We start from the raw sequence: 22,876 nt of genomic DNA, 5'->3' as shown, positions 1-22,876 counted from the left end.
AATCGAACCCAGGGCTTCATGTATACAAGGCAAGCACTCTTGCCACTAGGCCATATCCCTAGCCCCAACCAGATTTTTTTTTTTAAATGCCTAGCACACACTTTCCTGCCAGGCTGGCTTCAAGCTTCAAACCTCAACCCTCAGATCTCAGCCTCCAGAGTAGCTAGGACTATGAGTCACCAGTGCCGGGTAGAACACTAGCCTGGAGCAAAAAAGCTCAGGGACAGTGCCCAGGCCCTGAGTTCAAGCTGCACTACCGACAAAAAAAAAAATAGGAGATAAGAGTCTCATAGTCTTTCCTTCCTGGGCTTGGCTATGAACCATGATCCTCAGATCTCAGCCTACTGAGTAGCCAGGCTTACAGGCTTGAGCCACCTGCACAGGCTTTGATTTAATTTTATGTTTTGTTTACTATAATCCTAGAAGGCTGTATCATCTAGGCTAGATGTATACATCATATAGTACATATGTGTAGGCTAAGCCATTTAGGTTTGGTAAATACTCTGATATTCATACAATGATGCATTTCTCAGGCCCTCTCTCTCTCTCTCTCTCGTCAAATCTAACTCAAGTCTAACTCAAGTCAAATCTAAGGAATTAGTTTTACTTTTAGTCTGTAGTGTTTAGAAAACTTACAAGGCAGATTTTCCTGTGCGGGGATCTATGTAGGTTGTTGTTTTTCTGTTGTGGTCCACAAAATATGGAATCCCATCCACTGTGAATCTCATTTCCCAGCCTTCAGGTAGGGGCTTTTCATTTAACTGACTATGAAACACAGAAAAAAAAAATGTAAGCATATAAGAAACATTTATTTACTGGCCAACTACAGAAACTAAAAATATCCATAAATAAAACATAAAATCCCTTGGAATCCACTTTGTTCATTATTTTCAGTTCTGTACTAGCATCTCTATCTGGATACATACTAAACTTATCAGTATTAAAAATAAATTATGAGTAGAAATTCTATCATCTTCTTGGCTTATGTTTTCCTCTTCATCTAATAACCTATGTAAACTAAGCTCTGTCCATTCTGTCTTAGAAGTCTTTATATTTGCCAGGGGTATGTCTCAAATTTTATAGTGCCTACCTAAAAAGCATCAGGCCTTGACTTTGAATCTCAGTATAGAAAAAAAAAATCCTACACAAGATTAACAATTTTTATATTCAATGTCTTGTTTTTTTTTTTTTGTTTTGTTTTTTTCCCAATCCAAGTACTGGGGTTTGAACTCAGGGCCTAGGTGCTGTCTCAGTTTTTTCACTCATGGCTAGCAGTCTGCAACTTGAACCATAGTTCCAATTCCATCAATTCCATCTTTTTGGTTGGGGGGTGAGGGTGGAGTTTATCTCCAACAATCAGAGAATATTTTTATAAATCTGTGTTTTCTATTGGTACAAAAAAAAGAAACCAGAATGTTTTCTACTAGTCTTAAGAAATTGCTTACTTTTTCATTACATGAAAGTAAGAAGTTCTTTCCAAAAGATGCAGATGATTCATGTTAAAGCTTTTCAGGAAAGAAAGTGCTAGGTATTACTAATTCTGTTAGGCTGAGATCTGAGGATCACAGTTCAAAGCCAGCCCAGGTAGAAAAGTCCCATAAGACTCTTATCTCGTGGCTGGGGATATGGCCTAGTGGCAAGCGTGCATGCCTCTTATACATGAAGCCCTGGGTTCAATTCCCTAGCACCACATACACAGAAAATGGCCAGAAGTGGCGCTATGGCTCAAGTGGCAGAGTGCTAACCTTGAGCAAAAAGAAGCCAGGGACTGTGCTTAGGCCCTGAGTCCCAAGCCCCAGGACTGGAAAAAAAAAAAAAAAAAAAAAAGGACTCTTATCTCCAGTTAACCACCAGAAAACCAGAAGTGGTACTGTGGCTCAAGTGGTAGAGCACTAGTTTTTGAGCTGAAGAGCTCAGGGACAGTGCCCAGGCTCAGAGTTCAAGCCCCACGACAGAAAACAACAACAAAAAACATGCATTGAACTGTACCAGTGATCTCAGATTAAGAAAGTCTAGAATTATTAATCTGGTTACTACTAAAAACATATATATTATATATTCATATCTAGCAGAATCTAGTAGAAAGCTTAGTAGCACGATAATGAAATTTGTTCTACTTGAAATACATCTATTTAAGACATTCTCAACACAGAAAACAAAGGGGCATGATCTCCCTGATATATGACTGTTAACAAAGGGAGACGGAGAGACAGTAGAGACCAAGTCTGTGAATACTGTATATGTTCTTGATACATTGTATATTGTATATATATCTACCTGACCTAGACAAGGGATAGAAAAACAGGACGTAAGATATCACAAGAAATGTACACACTGCCCTACTATGTAACTGTACCCTTTTTGCACAACACCTTGTAAAAAAAATTATGTTCAATTAATAAACAAAGAAAAAAAAAAGACATTCTCAAAGTCAGATCTAGCTTTTTTCTAGAAGCATTTATGTATTTATGTCAGTGTATGTATGTTGAGTGTGTGTTCTTATGCACAAGTTAGTAGCCCAAGAAACTCCTGGGCCTTTCATTTTGTGCAAATAAATATTTTTATTTCCAATATATGTCAAATGATTCATATTAAAGCTTTTAAGAATGACTATATATGACTGATAATAGGTAATTAATGTATATACTCAAAATTTAATATCTTACCCTTGACTCCGGGGGTCTTCCCATTGAGTAATTCGAGTATTATGGTTGACAAAATATACTCTGCCATTGCTATCAGTTCTCTTCTCTTCATTAACCAAAACAAAAAACACAACATTAATACTGGCATAGACTTCTTTCTCAAACTAAAACAAAACTAAGTGACTATGTCCATTTGTCCTTTCTTTTTTATTTTTTTATTTTTTGCAAGTCCTAGGGTTTGAACTCAGGGCCTGGGCACTGTCCCTGGCTTCTTTTTGCTCAAGACTAGCACTCTACCACTTGAGCCACATTCCCTGCCCCATGATTCTGTGTTCTTTACCTTATGTATGATGTATTCAACTATACATTTTCAGAAGTGTTGGGTTGGGGGAAGGGTAAAGAACTCAGAGAAAAAAGCTAAAAAGTGCAGCATGGGAGCTCAATGGACTCTGACGAAAATGAACTATACAACTATACAACTGGGTGGAGATGGGAGGGAGGGACTGAAGAGAATGAGGGAATGGAAAACACTGTATGAAAGGAAATGTACTCATGTAAGTGTAATCGCTCTGTACACCTCCAGGACTGGCAAAAAAAATAATAATACTGTTGGCAATGGTACTCTCTAGACACTATGTTGAAAATGAACTGTGCAAGTTCTGGGTGGGGATAGGAGGAAAAAACTGGGAGAGTGTGAGGGAAGGGGTGACACTGTCCAAAAAGAAATGTATTCTCTACCTGACTTATTAACTATAATCCCTCTGTATATCACCTTTATAATAACAATAGAAAATTGTTTTTAAAAAGTGCTATTGGCTAAAGTAAAGATCTGAGTAATAAGGATAGTGATAAATACACAGGCAAGGTTCAACTTGTCGTAAAGCTTTTCTATAAAGGCAATATAGCACACAATTTAACTTTTGGAAGAAATAAGTGCTTTTTTTCCTACATCTGTTCCAGAGGAGTGAAAGTAATCTGTTTCTATCATCATAAAGTTAGGTTTTTTTCTGCAATAAATTTGAGATTCACACAAACATGCACCCCACCTCAGATATATCCTTACAATGTACCAATTTCTCATTATTTAATATATACATAAAACAACTTCAGAGTTCTGCTTTGTTGGCTCACACCTATAATCCTGGCTGCTCAAGAGCTAAAATCTAAGGACTGACTCAGTGAAACCAGCCTGGATAGGAAATTCAATGATACTCTTATCTGAAACAGGCAAAAAGTCAGAAGTGGCTCAAGGAGTAAAGTGCCAGCAATGGAGAGCAAGAGGCCCTGAGTTCAAGGACCAGTACCAGCACACAAACACACACACAACCCCCACATCAACAACAGAAACGTGGGCTGGGGATATGGCCTAATGGCAAGAGTGCCTGCCTCATATACATGAGGCCCTGGGTTCGATTCCCCAGCACCACATATACAGAAAATGGCCAGAAGTGGCGCTGTGGCTCAAGTGGCAGAGTACTAGCCTTGAGCAAAAAGAAGCCAGGGACAGTGCTCAGGCCCTGAGTCCAAGCCCCAGGACTGGCAAAACAACAACAACAACAACAACAGAAACGTTAGAAATGCTGGGTGCGGAGAGCTCACACCGGTAATCCTAGCTACTCAGAAGGCTGAGATCTGAGGATCGTGATTTGAAGCCAGACAAGTCAAAATTATCTCCAATAAACTACTCAAAAAAAGCTGGAAGTTGTGCTGTGACTCAAATGGTGGAGAACTTGCCTTGAGCACAAAAGAGGCTCAGGAATGGCACCTAAGCCCTGAGTTCAAGCCCTAGGACCAAAGGAAAACAGAACACAACACTTTAGAAATAAACCTGGGCAAGCCATCTGTGCCTAGAAATACAATCTGACAGGTCAGGTTTCTGAAGATTAACATCTGTTCTGAAGTTCTTCATATCAGCCACATATAAACCACTCAGGCTGTAAACAAAGCCAGAAGTCTTTACCTTCAAACTGTGAATTCTTGAAAATAGAAACAACTTAGAAAAGTGCTCTTTGTTAGAATATAGTAACAATAACATTTTTAAGTATGACTTAGTACTTTTTTTTTTTGCCTAATTGATTCATAGAAGTGTTCTGAGGATAAGTAACTTTAATGAAAGAACATTGGGATATATCATAAGATTATGAAACAGTATCTCTGCTTAGATTTATATGATAACACATCAATATTTTATTTGTTACTTAGTAGTTTTAATATATCTTGGAATCAATGTTTCCCAATGAGACTATCCATAAAGAATACCACTTTCTAAATTAACCACAACATTATAAAGTATCTGAGGCTTTAAGGGTAAGATTCCACCTGGTTCCATAGCTTTTCACTTTGCTGTTTTTCCTTTTTGGTTTACATTCAAAACTATTTCATTAATGCCATCTTTATTCTGGAATCTTGCTACATAACTATGACTTTAGTAAGATTTTTTTTCTGCTAGTCCTGGGGCTTGAACTCGGCCTGGGCACTATCCCTGAGTGTCTTTTCCTCAAGGCTAGCACTCTACCACTTGAGCCACAGAGCTACCTCTGACTTTGTTTATGTGATACTGAGGAATCGAATCCAGGGCTTCATGCATGCTAGGGAAGCACTCTACCACTAAGCCACATTCCCAGCCCAAGATTCTTTACATTAGTACATTACTGATAAATTAGCTACAAATTGTTCAAGATTCACGTGTGTGTGTGTGAGTGTGCACGCATGCATATGCACTGGTCCTGCAGCTTGAACTCAAGACCCAGGTGCTATCCCTGAACCTCTTTTGTGCTCAAGGCTAGCATTCTACCACTTGGGCCACAGTTTGGTGGTTAACTGGACATAAGTCTCATAACTTTCCAGTCCAGACTGCTTTAGAACAGTCAGATCTCAGCTGCCTGAGGAGCTAGAATTATAGGCATAAGCCAACTAGAATTATAAGCGTAAGCCAAAGGTGCCAAGCAATGTTAAAAATATTAGCAGTTCTAAAAACTTACTTCTATGTATTATTTCACATATATAATGACCACCAAAATTTGTAGAATTTTTCCATCATCACATAACTCCTATACTTCTTGATGTACCAACTCTTACCTACTCTGTCCCCTAAGCTGTCACTAAGCTGTTTTCCATCCATAATTCTGTCATTTTGAGGATGACATATAAATTGAATCATATACTATCATTATGGTTTGAGTATGAACTTGGAAGAATTCTTTTTTTTTTCTTTCTTTTTTTATTGTCAAACTGATGTACAGAGAGGTTACAGTTTCACATGTTAGGCATTGGATACATTTCTTGTACTGTTTGTTACCTCCTCCCTCATTCCCCCCTCCCCGGAAGAATTCTTTTGTTGAAAGCTTGGTTCTCAGTGTGGCATTGTTGGGAAATGAGGAATCTTCGAGAGAGAGAGACTAAAAAAGGTATATAATGGTGTGACATAAACCTTCTTCATGAGTATAATGAATGCCTTTGGAGGTCAGTCCTGATTATTCCCCTTTTACTGCAGAATGATCAACATTTTTAAATTTTAAAAGAGGAAAATTATACTAAATTCCAGTAGAACTTTATTTTAATGAAGAGCCCAACTTAGAATGTAGAAAGAGTTTTGTCTACTTCATGTTTTCATTTCACTGATCCATCTGAAAAACTTACTAGGTATTCCCTTAAACAAAAGTATACTACCATTCACAAATACTTACTTTTCTTGTGGTGCTGGAAATCATGCCCAGGTTGTGTGCCATCTAAGCAAAATGCTCTAATATCCCCAGACCTTTTTTTTTTTTTTTGGCCAGTCCTGGGGCTTGGACTCTGGGCCTGAGCACTGTCCCTGGCTTCTTTTTGCTCAAGGCTAGCACTCTGCCACTTGAGCCACAGCACCACTTCTGGCCATTTTCTGTATATGTGGTGCTGGGGAATCGAACCCAGGGCCTCATGTATATAAGGCAGGCACTCTTTGCCACTAGGCCATATCCCCAGCACCCCCCCCCCCCCTTTTTTTTTTTGCCAGTCCTGGGGCTCAAACTCAGAGCCTGGCCACTGTCCCTGGCTTCCTTTTGCTCAAGGCTAGCACTCTACTTGAGCCACAGCATCACTTCTGGCTTTTTCTGTGTATGTGGTACTGAGGAATTAAACCCAGGGCTTCATGCATGCTAGGCAAGCACTCTACCACTAAGACACATTCTCAGCCCCCAGATCTTGATTTTTACAAGGCGAGCACGCTTGCCACTAGGCCATATTCCCAGCCCCAAATATTTTGTTTTGTTTTGTTTTTTTGGCCAATCCTGGGCCTTGAACTCAGGGCCTGAGCACTGTCCCTGGCTTCCTTTTGCTCAAGGCTAGCACTCTGCCACTTGAGCCACAGCGCCACTTCTGGCCATTTTCTATATAAGTGGTGCTAAGGAATCGAACCCAGGGCTTCATGTATACGAGGCAAGCACTCTAGCCACTAGGCCATATTCCCAGCCCTATGATCTTGATTTTTAAAATAACAAAATTTAATGGAAAACAACAAAAACTCATGTGACTTACCCCATCCAGGTGGCAAAGGACCAAGAGGATCAAATTCTTTATTTTGTGAAGTAGCAAATAAATCTTGATTCTAAATAAAAGCCCCAGCCCAAAGAGATGAACAATTATTTATTTCAGATTATCCCTGAACAAGCTTCTATGTTCAAATATATTTTCCCTAGCCATGTGCAACACATCATACTATTATGTCATTTGCATATTAGAGAGGAGTTAGCAAGAGCCAATAGAGTGCTAGCCTTGAACACAAAAACTAAGTGAGAGCACAAGGCCCTGAGTTCAAGCCCCAGTACTTGCACATACACACACACACACACAAAAGAATACTTTCATTAGTTATATTAGCTACCAAAATAATCCAGGCATAGCTGTACATCTATAATTACAGCACTTGTGAGGCTACTGGTAGAAAGATCAGGAGTTCAAAGACATCCTGAGTGATACTGCAAAACCTTGTTTCAAAAGAAACAAACAAGGATGGGAATGTGGCTTAGTGGTAGAGTGCTTGCCTAACATGCATGAAGCCCTGTGTTCAATTCCTTAGTACTACATAAACAGAAAATGCTGGAAGTGGTGCTATGGTTGAAGTGGTAGGGTGCTAGCCTTAGGCACAGAGAGGCTCAAGGACAGTGCCCAGGCCCTGAATTCAAGCTTCAGGACTGGCAATAAAAAAAATTAAAAAATAAATGAAGAAACAGATAGATAGAAACAAACAAATCAACAAGCTACTCACCCCATAAATAAATCTCTGATTAAACTGCTGCATTGCTCCTTGAAGTTGACTACGTTGTAGCTGCCACTGTTCATAGTTGCGGACAGATTCCAGTGTCGGCCTCTGCCATGTTGTTGTTCTTGTAAAATGGTCAACATAATAAATGCGTCCCATATTGTCAACCCGCCGCTCCCAGCTAAATCAAACCAAAAACAAACTAATAAAACAAATACTTATAAAACAGACATTTTACTTGGAGATTACTTCTGATTTACCTAAAGTCATTCATATTTTCATAAATAGTGTGCACATAAGCTTAAAAGTTTCCAAAATTTAAAATTTTACCTATGAGTTTTTAAGATACATAGGTAAGAGCTTTAAAATGTAATGTATATTTAGTAAGTAAATCTAAGAGTCATTAAGGTGAAGAGTATTTTTCCAAACTTTTTTTACTAATGCAATCATAATAAGGGCATAAAATAGGACATCAAAAGGCACTTTGCACAGAAATGCAACTACCCTCTTTACTAACATTATTTAGGCAAAAATTGATACAATAACTAGATTTCTACCTGGCTGGTTATTAAGATTATTTCCAATATTCTGATATTATAAATAATACCTTTCATACATCAAACTTATTTTCTTCCATTAAATTGTTTCTCTAGGATAAAATTCCTAGAGAGAATTACTAAGGATGTATATAATGTGTGTGCGTGTGTATGCCAATACTGGGGCTTGAATTCAGGACCTTGCATTCTCGTTCAGCTTTGGTTTTTTGTTTTGTTTTTAATTTTTATTTATTTTGCTGGTGGTGGGGCTTGAACTCAGGGCCTAGGTGCTATCCCTGAGCCTCTTTATGCTCAAGGCTAGTGCTCTACCACTTGAGCCACAGCACCACTTCCAGTTTTTGAGTGGTTAATTGGAGATAAGAGTCTCACAGGTACTTTTCTGTCTGGGCCAGCTTCAAACCTCCATTGTCAGACCTCAACCTCCTGAGTTGCTAGGATTACAGGCATGAGCCACTGGTGCCCAAATTCACTTTTTTTTTCATTCAAGGCTGGACCACACCTCTACTTCTAGGGTGTGTGTGTGTGTATATGTGTGTGTGTGTGTGTGTGTTTATTTTGTGTATGCTTGTTTATTTATTTATTTATTCCCCATCCTGGGCACCAGTGGCTCCCATCTACAATTCTAGCTAATCATGAGGTTGAAATCTAAGGATTCATGTTTGAAGCCAGACTGGGTAGACTAATTTGAGAGACTCTTATCTCCAATTAGCCAGGAAAAAAAACAAAACCAACTAGAAGTGGAGGTATGGCTCAAATGGTAGAATGCCAGCTTTGAGCAAAAAAGGCAATTGAAGCTGGGCGCTGGTAGCTCATGCCTCTAATCCTAGATCCTCAAGAGGCTAAGATCTGAGGATCATAGTTTAAAGCCAACTCAGACAAGAAATTCCATGAGACTTTTATCTCTAGTTATCTAACAAAAAAGCTGGGAGCAGAGCTGTGTCTCATGTGGTGGAGCACTAGCTTTGAAGAAAAAAAAAAAATCAAGACAGTCTAGGCCCTGAGTACAAGCATTAGGAACATGACACACACACACACACACACACACACACACACACACACACACACACACACAGAAGCAATTGAGAGTTCAAGGCCCTGCTCTCAAGCTTAAGTACTGGCACAAAAACAAAAACAAAAACCCCTTCCTCCAAAAGAACTGGTGGTTAATCACAGCATTCACGAATATGAGGCAGTAGTACTGTGAGTTTGAGGCTAGTCTCAGTCTCAAACAAAACAAAACACAATGTCACCCTCTTGAGTGAGGTGCTGGTGGCTCATGTTTCTAATCATAGCTACTTGGGAGGCTGAGATCTGAGGACTGCCATAATGAAGCCAACCTAGACAGGAAAGTCTACCAGGCACCTATCTCTGATGAACAAGCAAAAGGCCAGAAGTGGTGTGACTTAAGTGGCAGAGTACCAGCCTTGAGTGAAAAGTCAAATGAGAGTATGAGGTCTTGAATTCAAGCCTCAATCCTGCCCGCCCCCCCAAAAAAAGTCATGCTCTAAATCAGTTCTCTAGCACTCTTGCTCTCTTCGTTCTATTTGGTACCTACAACAAAACAAAAATGCAGAGAAAGGACTGACAAGAAGATGTAAATCAGTAATATAGAATATAGGTGAAGATTTTGTACAGATGTAATCCATACTTTTGAATAAACACATTTTTTTCTTTTCTCATTCAGATACTCACCCAGGAGGTAGAGGTTCAGGTCTATCCCATGTTGTTCTTTTTTCAACATGATCCACATAATAAACTCGCCCATGCTGGTCCACTCTCTGCTCCCACCTTAAACACAAAGTTTAAAAGACTAATAAGAAGCTGTGTATGTTGACTTTTACCTGCACTCTTACTCAGGAGAATGAGATCTGGAGGATCAAGGCTGCAGCCCCATCTCAACCAATAATAACCCAATAATAATGAACCTGTCATCCCTGCCATATGGGAAGTATAAATGAGAAGATCAAGATTCAGGCTGAAGCTCGGCATTGGTGGTTCACACTCGTAATACTAGCTACTCAGGAGGCTAAGATCTGAGAATTGCAGTTCAAAGCCAGATGGGGCAGCAAAGTTTAAGAGGCTCATTTCTCCAATAAACTACTCAGAAAAGGTGAGAAGTGGCATTGTGGCTCAAGTGGTTGAGCACTAGCTTGAGCAAAAGAAGCTAAGGGATAGCGCAAAGGTCCTGAGTTCAAACTCCAGAATTGGCAAAAAAAAAAAAAAATTGTCTGAATTAGTGAGTAACTTGTTTACTTGGCCTTGATTAATTTTCTATGGTTCAAGGTTTAGAAAAAAAATTCTTAGGTGGCACATGCCTGTTGTAATCCTATCCTTGGAGGCTGGTACTGGAGGATCTCAAGTCTAAGGCCAGTTTGGGCCCCAAGATCCTGTCTCAAAAACAAGAAAAACAACAAAAACACCCAAAATCACTTCTACTTCTTCTTGGAAATGAGAAGATCTATCTTGTTTTTCTTTTACATTTTTTGTTGTTGGTAGTAGGACTTCAACTTCTGTCTCTCAGAGCTTTTGTTCAAGGCTGAAATCCTACCACTTGAGTAACAACAGTTGCACTTTTGGCTTTTTGCTGGTTAATTGCAGTCTCATAGACTTCCCTGCTTGGGCTGGTTTCAAACCATCAGATTTCAGTCTCCTGAGTAGCTAGAATTACAGGTATTTCAAATGTGATAAATTTTGACTCTAGATTCCCCAAAATAAATTACAACTGCTTGAAGACAACAAACGAATGCACTGCTATTTTCTATTAATGAGTACATGCAGATACCTAGAGAAAAAAAAAAAGTTACTTACCCAGGTGGTAGAGGAGCTTGAGTTACAGGATTTAATGGCCTAGGGCCTGAGCCTCCAGATATAGTTAGAGGAATTATTAATCCAGATGTTGCTCCTTCAGAGGTATTTGTATTTGTTGATGGCAGAGAACCTGTACTAGATCCATCACTTTCAGAAGTGATAGATGGTGAGCCATTGACAGATGCTATAGAAGATTTGGGAAAAAAAATTAAAAGAATTTTTTTATGTTTTGAAATCTGAAATCAGGAATCTTAAACTAACAAACAAACAAAAAGGCAGTGCCAGGCACCAGTGGCTCACACCTACAATCCTTGCTACTCAGGAGGGTGAGATCTATCCAGATCTCAAGGTTTGTAGTCAGCTTGGGCAAAAAGTCCACAAGAATTCATCTCCAAAATAAAATAACCAACAAAAAGCCAACCATGGTTCAAGCTGAATAAGCAAGATACCAGTTCATCAGTATTGCCATAAAAAACAAACAAGGGGTAATGTTGAACAAATTTAAGATGTAGATAAAAATGAAACAAAAATAGTAGAGATGGCAACATCTCCTTTAATATGTTTGCTCATGATTTAGCTCTTGCCTTACCATATGTTTCACTATTAATTATAATGCATATATAGACTCTAGCTTCATGATACCACAAGAAATAAAAATGACTCCACTAATTGACTTTCGTGGTGCTGGTGATCAACTTAGGACCATATAAATACCTATTAGGCAAGCACTCTGAACTATATTCCTAGCTCAGAAAAGACTAGAATAGAAAACTATTAGTATTCTTTGGTATTTTTTTTGTTTTTATTTTTTCTTATTCTGCTGGTATTATAAGTTCATTCATTAATTTTCTAAAACTTTAAAATTGTCTTTTTTTTATGGCTCTTTTTTTTTTTTCCATAGCTGAGGACCTAAGTCAGGGCCTTGCACTTACCAGGCAAGTGCTCTTCCACTGAGCTAAATCCCCAACCCCTAAAATTGTCTTTTCTAGGGCTGGGGATATAGCCTAGTGGCAAGAGTGCCTGCCTCAGATACACGAGGCCCTAGGTTCGATTCCCCAGCACCACATATACAGAAAACGGCCAGAAGCGGCGCTGTGGCTCAAGTGGCAGAGTGCTAGCCTTGAGCGGGAAGAAGCCAGGGACAGTGCTCAGGCCCTGAGTCCAAGGCCCAGGACTGGCCAAAAAAAAAAAAAAAAAATTGTCTTTTCTATAAATATCTGCAGTTTAGAAACCAATTGTTTTTTTTTTTTGCCACTCCTGGGGCACTGAGCACTGTCCCCAGCTTCTTTTTGATCAAGGCAAGCACTCTACACTTGAGCCACAGCGCCACTTCCAGCTTTTTCTATATATGTGGTGCTGAGGAATCGAACCCAGGGCTTCATGTATATAAGCTGAGCACTTTACCACTAGGCCATATTCCCAGCCCTAGAAACCAATTTTTAATGTTGTCTACAATATGAATGATCTGGCTGAAAATCAGTAATATTCTTACTAATGGTTATTGAATACTTTTCAAAAAATACTTGACAAAGCAAACCCTAGGGGAGATCAAAATATGACAATAGGTTTACAGACAAAAACTTTGAATACATTGTTAACATAATTGTCTATAGAGAAGCAAAACACATGTACAATTAAACATAAACTTATTTAATAAAATAATGTGGACAAACCATTTATTTTTCTAGCAACTGGTTTAATTAAGTCTCATTCCTTACCTACATACTACCAGAAGAAATAATAAAATGTAAGTGAATATTTGTTATAGCTAAATAGAAAAATGAATATTCTACCTATGCTTAACATTTTTACTGCATGAAATATATTTATTTGTCACATAGTTGGCTCAAAATCTGATTACCATTTGCCACTGTCATTTTTCCAAGGATGATATGGGAATAAGCAACCAAATTCATGCTTATATGTTTTATAGGTACAAGCCATGCAGAAAAGTTACAATCTTATCTGTAAGTCAATACTTTGTTTTCAATTATTAAATTTTCATTCTCAATAGAGCAATGCTTCTATAACTTTACTCCTGGAAGAAAAACTCAGCAAAAAGGAACTTACTTCTGGGTTACCTACTGAAAGATGTTACTGAACACAAATCTTAAATGTTTAAAAAAGAAAAAAGAAGCCAGTAAAATGACTTAAAAAAAAAAAAAACCCCAGTAATGGGCTGGGAATGTGGCTTAGTGGTAGAGTGCTTGCCTGGCATGCATGAAGCCCTGGGTTCCATTCCTCAGTACCACAAAAAAAGAAAAAGCCAGAAGTGGCGCTATGGCTCAAGTGGTAGAGTGCAAAAAAAGCTCAGGGACAGTGCCCAGGTCCTGAATTCACGTCCCAGGACTGGCACAAAATAAATAAATACATAAATAAAGCCAATAATCTGACATCCTGAGGATTAATTCCCAAATAAGATATCATTAACAAAATGGTATTGAAGGCTAAGGTACAAACCTGGTCTTCGAGGTGTGGGTGGAGGTGGTCGTGAAGGTCTTGGAGGTCTAGAAGGCTTAAAACCACCATTGGAGAGTGATGGAGAATTGTTCCCATTGATTCTCCTATTTTCACCAGATTCTGCATCTTCAGGGTCATCTGATCCACTTGTGTTCACTCTAGGTAAGGAGGAAGGATGAAAAAAGAAGTAATAGAAAGTAACAGAAAACAAATATCCTTTGAATTTATGTATATATGTGTGTGTGCATGTATGTATGTATGTATGTATGTATGTATGTATGTATGTATGTATGTATGTATGTATGTATATGCCAGTCCTGGGTGCTGTCCATGAGATTTTTTGCTCAAGGCAGCGCTCTACCAGAGCCACAGCACCATTTCCAGCTTTTTGGTAGTTAATTGGAGATAAGAGTCTCACAGACTTTCCGGCCTGAGCTGCTTTGAACCGCAATCCTCAGATCTCAGCCTCCTGAGTAGCTAGGATTACAGGTGTGAGCCACCAGCACTTGGCTGTTTTCTTGGTTTCTAATGGCTCTTAATGTTAATGCAAGTTTGAAGGCAAGTTGTCTTGTGCCAGAAAAAAGTAATTATTTTCCTAGGACTAAAAACTGTACCCAGTTGCCTACAGACAGTTTCATAAAGATGTCACTGCAATGGCATAAAAAAAAACAGAGGAAGGAAGGAAACTATCAGGTAATATTAGGTAGAAAACCATTACTACTGTCTTGGTTAGAAACCAGAATGTTGGTGGCTTATGCCTGCAATCCTAGCTACTCAGGAGGTTGAGCCTTTGAGGATCAAGGTTTGAAGCCAGCAAGGGCAGGAAAATCTGTGAGACTATTATCTCCAATTAATCACAGAAAAAGCCAGAAGTGCGGTAGCTCAAGTGGTAGAACGCTATCCTTGAGCAAAAAGAGCTCAGGGATAGCACCCGGGCCCAGAGTTCAAGACCAAGGGCCAGCAAAACAAACAAACAAACAAACAGAACATAAGTAGCCAGTTTGGAGATGCATGAACCCAAATTCTGATTACTACTACTTGCAAACCAATCAGGATATTCAATCAGTATCCCTGGCCCATCAGAATAAGCTTTAACAAAATAAAATCTAGGGGCTGGGAATATGGCCTAGTGACAAAAGTGCTTGCCTCGTATACATGAAGCCTTAGGTTCGATTCCCCAGCACCACATATATCAAAAACGGCCGGAAGTGGCGCTGTGGCTCAAGTGGCAGAGTGCTAGCCTTGAGCAAAAAGAAGGCAGGGACAGTGCTCAGGCCCTGAGTCCAAGGCCCAAGACTGGCAATAAATAAATAAATAAATATCTAATTCATCAAGAAATATGTAGCATTGGGTATTACTTTTTCTCGTGCATATACATGTTCTATTTATGTTTTAAAAAGTGCTGGGGCTGGGGATATGGCCTAGTGGCAAGAGAGCCTGCCTCGTATACATGAGGCCCTGGGTTCGATTCCCCAGCACCACATATACAGAAAACGGCCAGAAGTGGCGCTGTGGCTCAAGTGGCAGAGTGCTAGCCTTGAGCAAAAGGAAGCCAGGGACAGTGCTCAGGCCCTGAGTCCAAGGCCCAGGACTGGCAAAAAAAAAAAAAAAGTGTATGTATATAGGGCTGGGAATATGGCCTAGTGGCAAGAGTGCTTGCCTTGTATACATGAAGCCCTAGGTTTGATTCCCCAGCACATATATAGAAAATGGCCAGAAGTGGCGCTGTGGCTCAAGTGGCAGAGTGCTAACCTTGAGCAAAAAGAAGCCAGGGACAGTGCTCAGGCCCTGAGTCCAAGCCCCAGGACTGGCAAAAACAGAAACAAAAACAAAAACAAAAAGCGTATGTATGTTTAAGTTGTATAACATGATTTTTGTTATTGCTTGAGACCAATCTGAAACTAATGTCTTAATACATTTATATTCTTCCTTGTATCATTTTGCATTTTGTGGTGGGAAGCAATAAAACCTTACCTTGTTTCATCCTTGGGTCTAGAGCCATCATCATTCTGTGAAGTACCTTTAACATCAATAAAATGTAAGCAAAATTAGTTTTAAAAGATTTTCCTAAATATGTCATGTAAGCAAAGCTTTTTATTAAGTATTTTTAGTAAAGAATGTATCACATAAGTTCAAAAATGAGGTTTACAGAAAAATGTGATAAATGTTCTTATAATTGAAATATTTTACCAAAATGGTATACAAATGCTTATTATGGGGGCTGGGGATATGGTCTAGTGGCAAGAGTGCTTGACTCGTATACATGAGGCCCTGGGTTCGATTCCTCAGCACCACATATACAGAAAATGGCCAGAAGTGGCGCTGTGGCTCAAGTGGCAGAGTGCTAGCCTTGAGCAAAAAAGAAGCCAGGGACAGTGCTCAGGCCCTGAGTTCACGGCCTAGGACTGGCAAAAAAAAAAAAAAATGCTTATTATGAGTAAGAGTTAATTAGTAAAATATAATACTCACAAACTACTTTCCTTTTTTTAATGTATGTTTGACTCTAAATCAAACCTAACATTTAATCAACTTTTATACCCTAAATACTCAAGAAAAATTATAAAAGAGCAACATAATCACTAAAACAAAATTCTGAAAAGAGCAAAACTATAACAACTGTCTGTTATACATAGGTCCAAAGAAAACAGCTTTTAAGAATAGGAATGGGGGCTGGGGATATGGCCTAGTGGCAAGAGTGCTTGCCTTGTATACATGAGGCCCTGGGTTCGATTCCCCAGAAACACATACAGAAAATGGCCAGAAGTGGCGCTGTGGCTCAAGTGGCAGAGTGCTAGCCTTGAGCAAAAAGAAGCTGGGGGGGCTGGGGATATGGCCTAGGGGCAAGAGCGCTTGCCTCGTATACTTGAAGCCCTGGGTTCGATTCCCCAGCACCACATATACAGAAAATGGCCAGAAGTGGCGCTGTGACTCAAGTGGCAGAGTGCTAGCCTTGAGCAAAAAGAAGCCAGGGACAGTGCTCAGGCCCTGAGTCCAAGGCTCAGGACTGGCCAAAAAAAAAAAAAAAAAAAAAAAAAAGAAGCCAGGGACAGTGCTCAGGCCCTGAGTTCAAGGCCCAGGACTGGCAAAAAAAAAACAAAAACAAAAAGAATAGGAATGGCACAAAAGAACTCTCCAAGTGAAGATAATTACCAAAATGTTTATGCTTTTATTTGCTTTTATGCTGGTATTGGAGCTTGAACAGGGCCTTATGCTCTTGCTTAGTTTTTCCCTCAATGCTAGCACTCTACTACTTGGGTCACTCCTCCACTTCAACTGTTTATATGCTTTCTTGTAGTTTCATTCATGGGAAATATTCCTTGGATTTTGTCAGAACTTGTATACTTACTATTTAAGTGTTAGAAGGAAGCTGATAGAGATAGGCATACAGATAGTAGGAAAAACAAATTTTAAACAAAGGAAAACAAAGTATAGGAACAAGAATTCAACTTCAATGGTCTAAATGCATTTGGTAAAGAATACTCCCTGATACAGTAATGTTTCAAACAGTACAATCACCATTCCATTACACTAGAGCATAGTAATGGATTAATTCAATAAAAAGATAGAGAGTCAAACATACTACACTATACTTATCTAGTATCTGATCCAGTCTAATAATATACCTTTTTTTTTTTGCAGAGCTGATGGTAGAAGTATACACTTTAAAAATGATATAGGAAAATGGATATAAAATATGACATACATATACAATGAAAAATACTCATTAAAAAACTACTGAAACATGTTAGCACTTAGATATACCTCAAAAACATGGTAAGAGAAGCCAGGTGCTGGGTGGCTTATACCCTTAATTCTAGATATTCAGGAAGCTGAGATCTAAGTATCACAGTGAGGCCAAGAGTTCCATCTAGAGGCATGGCTCAAGTAGTATAAGGCATGAGCTGTGATTGAGAAAAGCTGACTGAGAACATAAGGCCCTGAGTAGAGGCTGGTATATCCTCATTTACCTTAAAAACGGAATCTGGAAGAAACTCTGGGACCATCTTGAAAGTATTGCTATAATTGAAGTCATGAGTTCAAAAGGATGTAGGAAGTCCTCCACCAATGTGTTAAATGGAAGAATAATAGTACCAAACAACTGCAAAATGTTTCATAATGTAGTTCTATGTAAACAAAAGGTTCTTTGTTGGATTAATCAAGAAAAATATTACGCTCCTTAAAAATAAATAGCATATTACTAAGTGATGAAAACATATGCAAGAAGTTACTTTTTTTATTTTGGGGGGTTTTCTTTTTGCCAGTCCTGAGGCTTGGACGCAGGGCCTGAGCACTGTCCCTGGCTTCTTTTTGCTCAAGGCTAGCACTCTACCTCGAACCAAGTGCCACTTCTGGCTTTTTCTATATATGTGGTGCTGAGGAATCAAACCCAGGGCAAGCACTCTACCACCAGGCCATATTCCCAGCCCTGGCAAGAAGTTTTATTAAACATACTATCAGATGCTCTGGTATCATCAGAAACTTCCTTTAATCATGATTTAGGTTTATTCCCCTTTAGCAAACACCAGTAAATCATAAATTCGAATATACCAACATACATATAAGCTACTGATTCTGCCGTAAAAACACAAAGCATCCCTGAAAATGTAGCTGCAGAATGTAGAAGAATTGATTTCAGCTTATACTGTGTGTCTGGTATAGTACTTACAAGGATTTGGAGTTGTATCTAAACTCAACAAGAATTTGTTTTGTCTAGAGGAAGTACAGCATTAAAAATACTAAACTAGAGGAGAGGGAAAGGGGGAGGGGGAGGTGGGGGAAAAATGAGGGAGGAGGTAACAAGTTGAACAAGAAATGTACTCACTGCCTTACATATGAATCTGTAACCCCTCTGTACCACACTTTGACAATAAAGAAAAAAGTTTAATTAAAAATACTAAATTAACTGTTATTATTAGTACATAAAGTATACCTTATAAGTTAATTCATGACTCATAGGGCTAGCTGTGGTTCTACTTTTATTCAGCTAGCTTTTCAACTTGCAGAAAAATACAAATGGTTTTGGTTCATAGGAACAACACATTAAAAAGAAATAATGTAAAGTGACCAATGTCTTTTTAAAAAAGAAATAAAACCTTGGTTTTCTGAAAAAGAATCAAAATAAGCTGGGGCACTGGTGGATCATGCCTATAATCCTAGCTACTCAGGAGGCTGAGATCTGAAGATCATGGTTTGAAGCCAGCCTTGGAAGCAAGGTCTGTGACACTCTTATCTCCAATTAACCACCAGAAAACTAAAGGGGAACTGTGGCCCAATGTGGTAGAAGCAATAGCCTTGTGTGAAAAAGGGCCCCAAATCGACAAAAATAGAATCACAATAATCATACTTACAGATAGCATACCACAGTGGCTATTTTCATTTTATTATTATATATCATTTATTATTTTACTCTGGTGATAATGAGAATGAACTCAAGGACTCCCAAGATTTGAACCATTTTATGCATACCTTATTGAGTGTTTAAGGCTAGCCTAGACTACACAGTGAGACCCTATCTAAAAAAAAGTGAGCACTTACTTTCCGAACACGTAGTTTCACCATTAATAACAACTTCAGCATCTAACTGCAGCCCATCAAGACAAATTGACAAGTCTCCTATTGTCTCTGTTGGCTCTTTGTCACCTACAAGCTGCAAAGTCACAACCACTTCTTCAACTGAAAGAGTAAGATTACACAAAAAATTTCATTTTCCTTTAAACCATCTTAAGAATCTAATTAAATTAAAAAATGTACACCTGTGTGTATAGAAATCATTTTACTATATACTTCACCAAAGATTTGAAGTCTTCTTTTGTTTAATCAAAGTATTGTATTTTTTTCCCCAGTCCTAGGGCTTGAACACCGAGCCTGGGCACTGTCCCTGGCTTCTTTTGCTCAAGGCTAGCACTCTACCACCTGATCCACAGTGCCACTTCTAGCTTTTTCTGCTTATGTGGTACTGAGGCGTTGAACCCAGGGCTTCATGCATGCTAGGCAAGCAGTCTACCACTAAGCCACATTCCCAGCCCCCAAAGTATTGCATTTAAAAAGAGAACTTTGCTAATGTTTAGTACTCATAATGTAAAATATTAAACATCTCAATTTATTACATCTATTATATTCATTCTATCTTTGTAATTCTGTAGTATAAAATGATCCAGCATGATAACAAAGATTATTTATCGAAATACATTTTGATTATAATAAGTGAAGAAAAAGCTTAAGGATAGTTTATAGCTAATAAAATCTACCTGAATAAGAAAATTCTTAATATGCTTTAGATAATCAAGGAAGGATTAGGAGAAGTGTGCCATTAGGCACACACCTGAAATATTAGATATTCAAGAGGCTGAGATCTAAGTAGTGCAAATCTGAGGTCAACTCTGGCAGAAAAAGACCATGAGACTCTTATATTCAATTAACCACCAAAAAGCCAGAAGAAAGTTGTGGCTCAAGTGGTAGAGTACCAGCCTTGAGCACACAAGCCAAGTGAGAAGTCAAGTTCCTGAGCTTGAACCCCAGTACCAGCACCAAAATTTTAAAAAAAGAAAAAAGAAGAACAATATTTACTAAAAATACTGGAACCAAAATGAATGGCCAAACCAAGGCTATTCAAAATACTTTAAAGAAGTAATCTTAAAGGCAAACAGTTCAACAAGAGTTATCCTGCCTGTTTGGTATATAAATTTCTTCCACAAAGACAAAAAGCTAATCATAATTTCTATGGTTCTAACATACATACGTTTCATATTGTTTGACTTTAATGTTTCATAAACATCTAATGCAGCAGTTCCCAACAAAACGTCAGATTTCAGTGTCTGGTGACTCCACACACGAAAATGTAATTTACTCACAGGTGTAACAATACTAGAAGTGAAAAGAGAGAAAAAAATATTATTTTCATTAAATATCACAGTGGAATTCTAAATAAATTATAATTAAGTTTTAATGTCTAACATCTCTCACTGTGTCCTTATGATTTATTGTAGAATCAACACTGGCCTATGTTCTATAATCTTACAAAAACTGCACTTGAATATAACATGTTTACATGGCTACTTTTGCTTATGGTTGAACTACAACAGGAACTTCACAGACATATTATTTTTTGGGGGGGGGGATACGGGAGATCTGCAGCCTCAGATTGTAACTTCACATACATATTATTAACAAAAAATGAAAACGCTTACAATGCATCAAAATGCTGAACAATGAATTTAGTGAAATATTACAGGATGCCAATAAATATAATAAGCTTTGTGTCAACTTAAAAATTAATATATTTTTAAAGGAGTGAATTTATAAATTAAATCCTCATTTTATGTTGTATAGTTTGCAAAGCCTTAAGTTATTTCATTTAATATTCATAATAGCCTTTTAGGGAGGTTATTTCTATCTTCAGATATTGAAAATAATATTCAGAGGTTAAGTAAATTTCCCAAAGTCACATATTCAATAAGTAGAAAACTGTAAGTAAAATAAAATCTACTATTAAGATACATTCTAACTCACAGGAGGATTGTGAGTTCAAGGCCAGATTGTTACTTAGGAAGACCTGATTTTAAAAACAAAATACAAACAAAAGGGCTGGGGCATAGCTCAAGTGGTAGAATACTGGCCTAGCAAATGTGATGCTCTGGATTCAACATATATATTAAAGTATATAATAAAAAGTTCCACTAGGTACTGGTGTCTCAAACCTATAATCCTAGATAGTGAGGAAAAGTGAGCCCCAGCAGGAAAGCCCATGAACTTTTCAATTAACCCCCCAAAAGCCAGAAGTATAGCTGTGGCTCAAGGAGCAAAGTGTTTGCCTTGAGCAAAAATGCTCAGGGACAGCACCCAGACCCTGAGTTCAAGCTCAAAGGCCAGCACACACACAAAAAAGTTCAAGCTGTATAATTACTTGAAGGGCACTTTAAATACACTAAGTTTCATACCACTAGAGGAAAAGTGTTTGGAATAACTATCAAATATTGATTCATTAATTCGCTACTAATGACACCAATAAAGAATGTGTTCTCTGTGTATCACCTTTATGTTTGTTTGGTTTTGTTGCCAGTCCTGGGGCTTGAACTCAAGGCCTGAGCACTGTCCCTGGCTTCTTTTTTGCTCAAGGCTAGCACTCTGCCACTTGAGCCACAGCACCACTTCTGGCTTTTTCTATATATGTGGTGCTTAGGAACCAAACCCAGGCTACTAGGCCTTATTCCCAGCCCTGTATATCACCTTTATAACAATAAAAATATTTTAAAGGTATCTAGTATTTAGAAAAAATGTGTTCTATAATGCCATATCCCAAAGCAAATGTGAAATCTGAATTTGCAGTAAACATAAAACTATTTTAGAATCAAAGACAAAAAATAGGAACACTTAGAAAGTCTACTATTGTCCTCTGATTCAATTTCACAAAAATAAATTTCAGAAATATTTTAATTTCTCTATATCTTACTCTCCTAAATGTGACCCAACTTTTAGGGGCAAAGAAATACTTTACCTTTTAGAAGTTTACCTGTACCTATTACCACCACAATATTGCCACTACCATTTTAAACAGTGCTAACCACAACAAAACTGAATGTTTTCTTCTTTCAAGTTTCTCCTTTTGAGGGAGTACAATGTATTCATTCTTCTTTCCAAAGAAGTACAATGTATTCTTTCTCTCTTTTTCCTCAAATTCTCTGACACTTGCAAGAGAAAATGACTATGTAGCATATATATATATATATATATTAGATAATATAACATAATATGTATCTTTAAGTCAGCTAGGAAACCATAATGGGATGAAAAAAAAATATATATATATGTAACCTTCAACAATACCGTTAGCTAAATTATTTCAGCTGAATTCTACAAAGCAATCTGGAAAGATGGCTAAATTAAATATAGAAATGTTAGGTGGTGTTAAAATTGTGATTAATGTGGTGCAACTTAAAAATTTAGAGGCACTTGAGATGTAATTCTACCAAATACCAGGGGCTCCATAATAATACTACCATACAGGGGTACAATGCAAGTTTCTTTTTTCTTAACTTCCACTAAGGAATGTATGGCATTAATAGCCTCAAAATGCATATCTAGGGCTGGGGATATAGCCTAGTGGCAAGAGTGCCTGCCTCGGATACACGAGGCCCTAGGTTCGATTCCCCAGCACCACATATACAGAA

The 22,876-nt window shown here is 38.2% G+C and overlaps 1 protein-coding gene across 2 annotated transcripts in view; it reads right to left on the bottom strand.

Moving 5' to 3' along the window:
* The window catches only part of Itch (itchy E3 ubiquitin protein ligase), a 75,479-nt gene that overhangs the window by 25,719 nt on the left and 26,884 nt on the right, over positions 1-22,876 (bottom strand). For both annotated transcript variants that reach the window (XM_048349033.1, XM_048349032.1), the window contains 10 exons: positions 20,449-20,573; positions 19,245-19,382; positions 15,684-15,729; positions 13,710-13,867; positions 11,250-11,433; positions 10,134-10,229; positions 7,891-8,065; positions 7,161-7,230; positions 2,667-2,751; positions 637-765 (listed from right to left, as the gene is read on the bottom strand). In XM_048349033.1, coding sequence (XP_048204990.1) covers positions 637-765; positions 2,667-2,751; positions 7,161-7,230; positions 7,891-8,065; positions 10,134-10,229; positions 11,250-11,433; positions 13,710-13,867; positions 15,684-15,729; positions 19,245-19,382; positions 20,449-20,573 — 1,206 coding nt within the window. The remainder of the gene's footprint in view (positions 1-636; positions 766-2,666; positions 2,752-7,160; positions 7,231-7,890; positions 8,066-10,133; positions 10,230-11,249; positions 11,434-13,709; positions 13,868-15,683; positions 15,730-19,244; positions 19,383-20,448; positions 20,574-22,876) is intronic.

This window comes from Perognathus longimembris, chromosome 6 (assembly GCF_023159225.1).
Source record: "Perognathus longimembris pacificus isolate PPM17 chromosome 6, ASM2315922v1, whole genome shotgun sequence".
NCBI lineage: Eukaryota > Metazoa > Chordata > Mammalia > Rodentia > Heteromyidae > Perognathus > Perognathus longimembris.
Note: the sequence above shows the minus strand (reverse complement) of the source record. Positions and strands in the feature narration are given on the sequence as shown.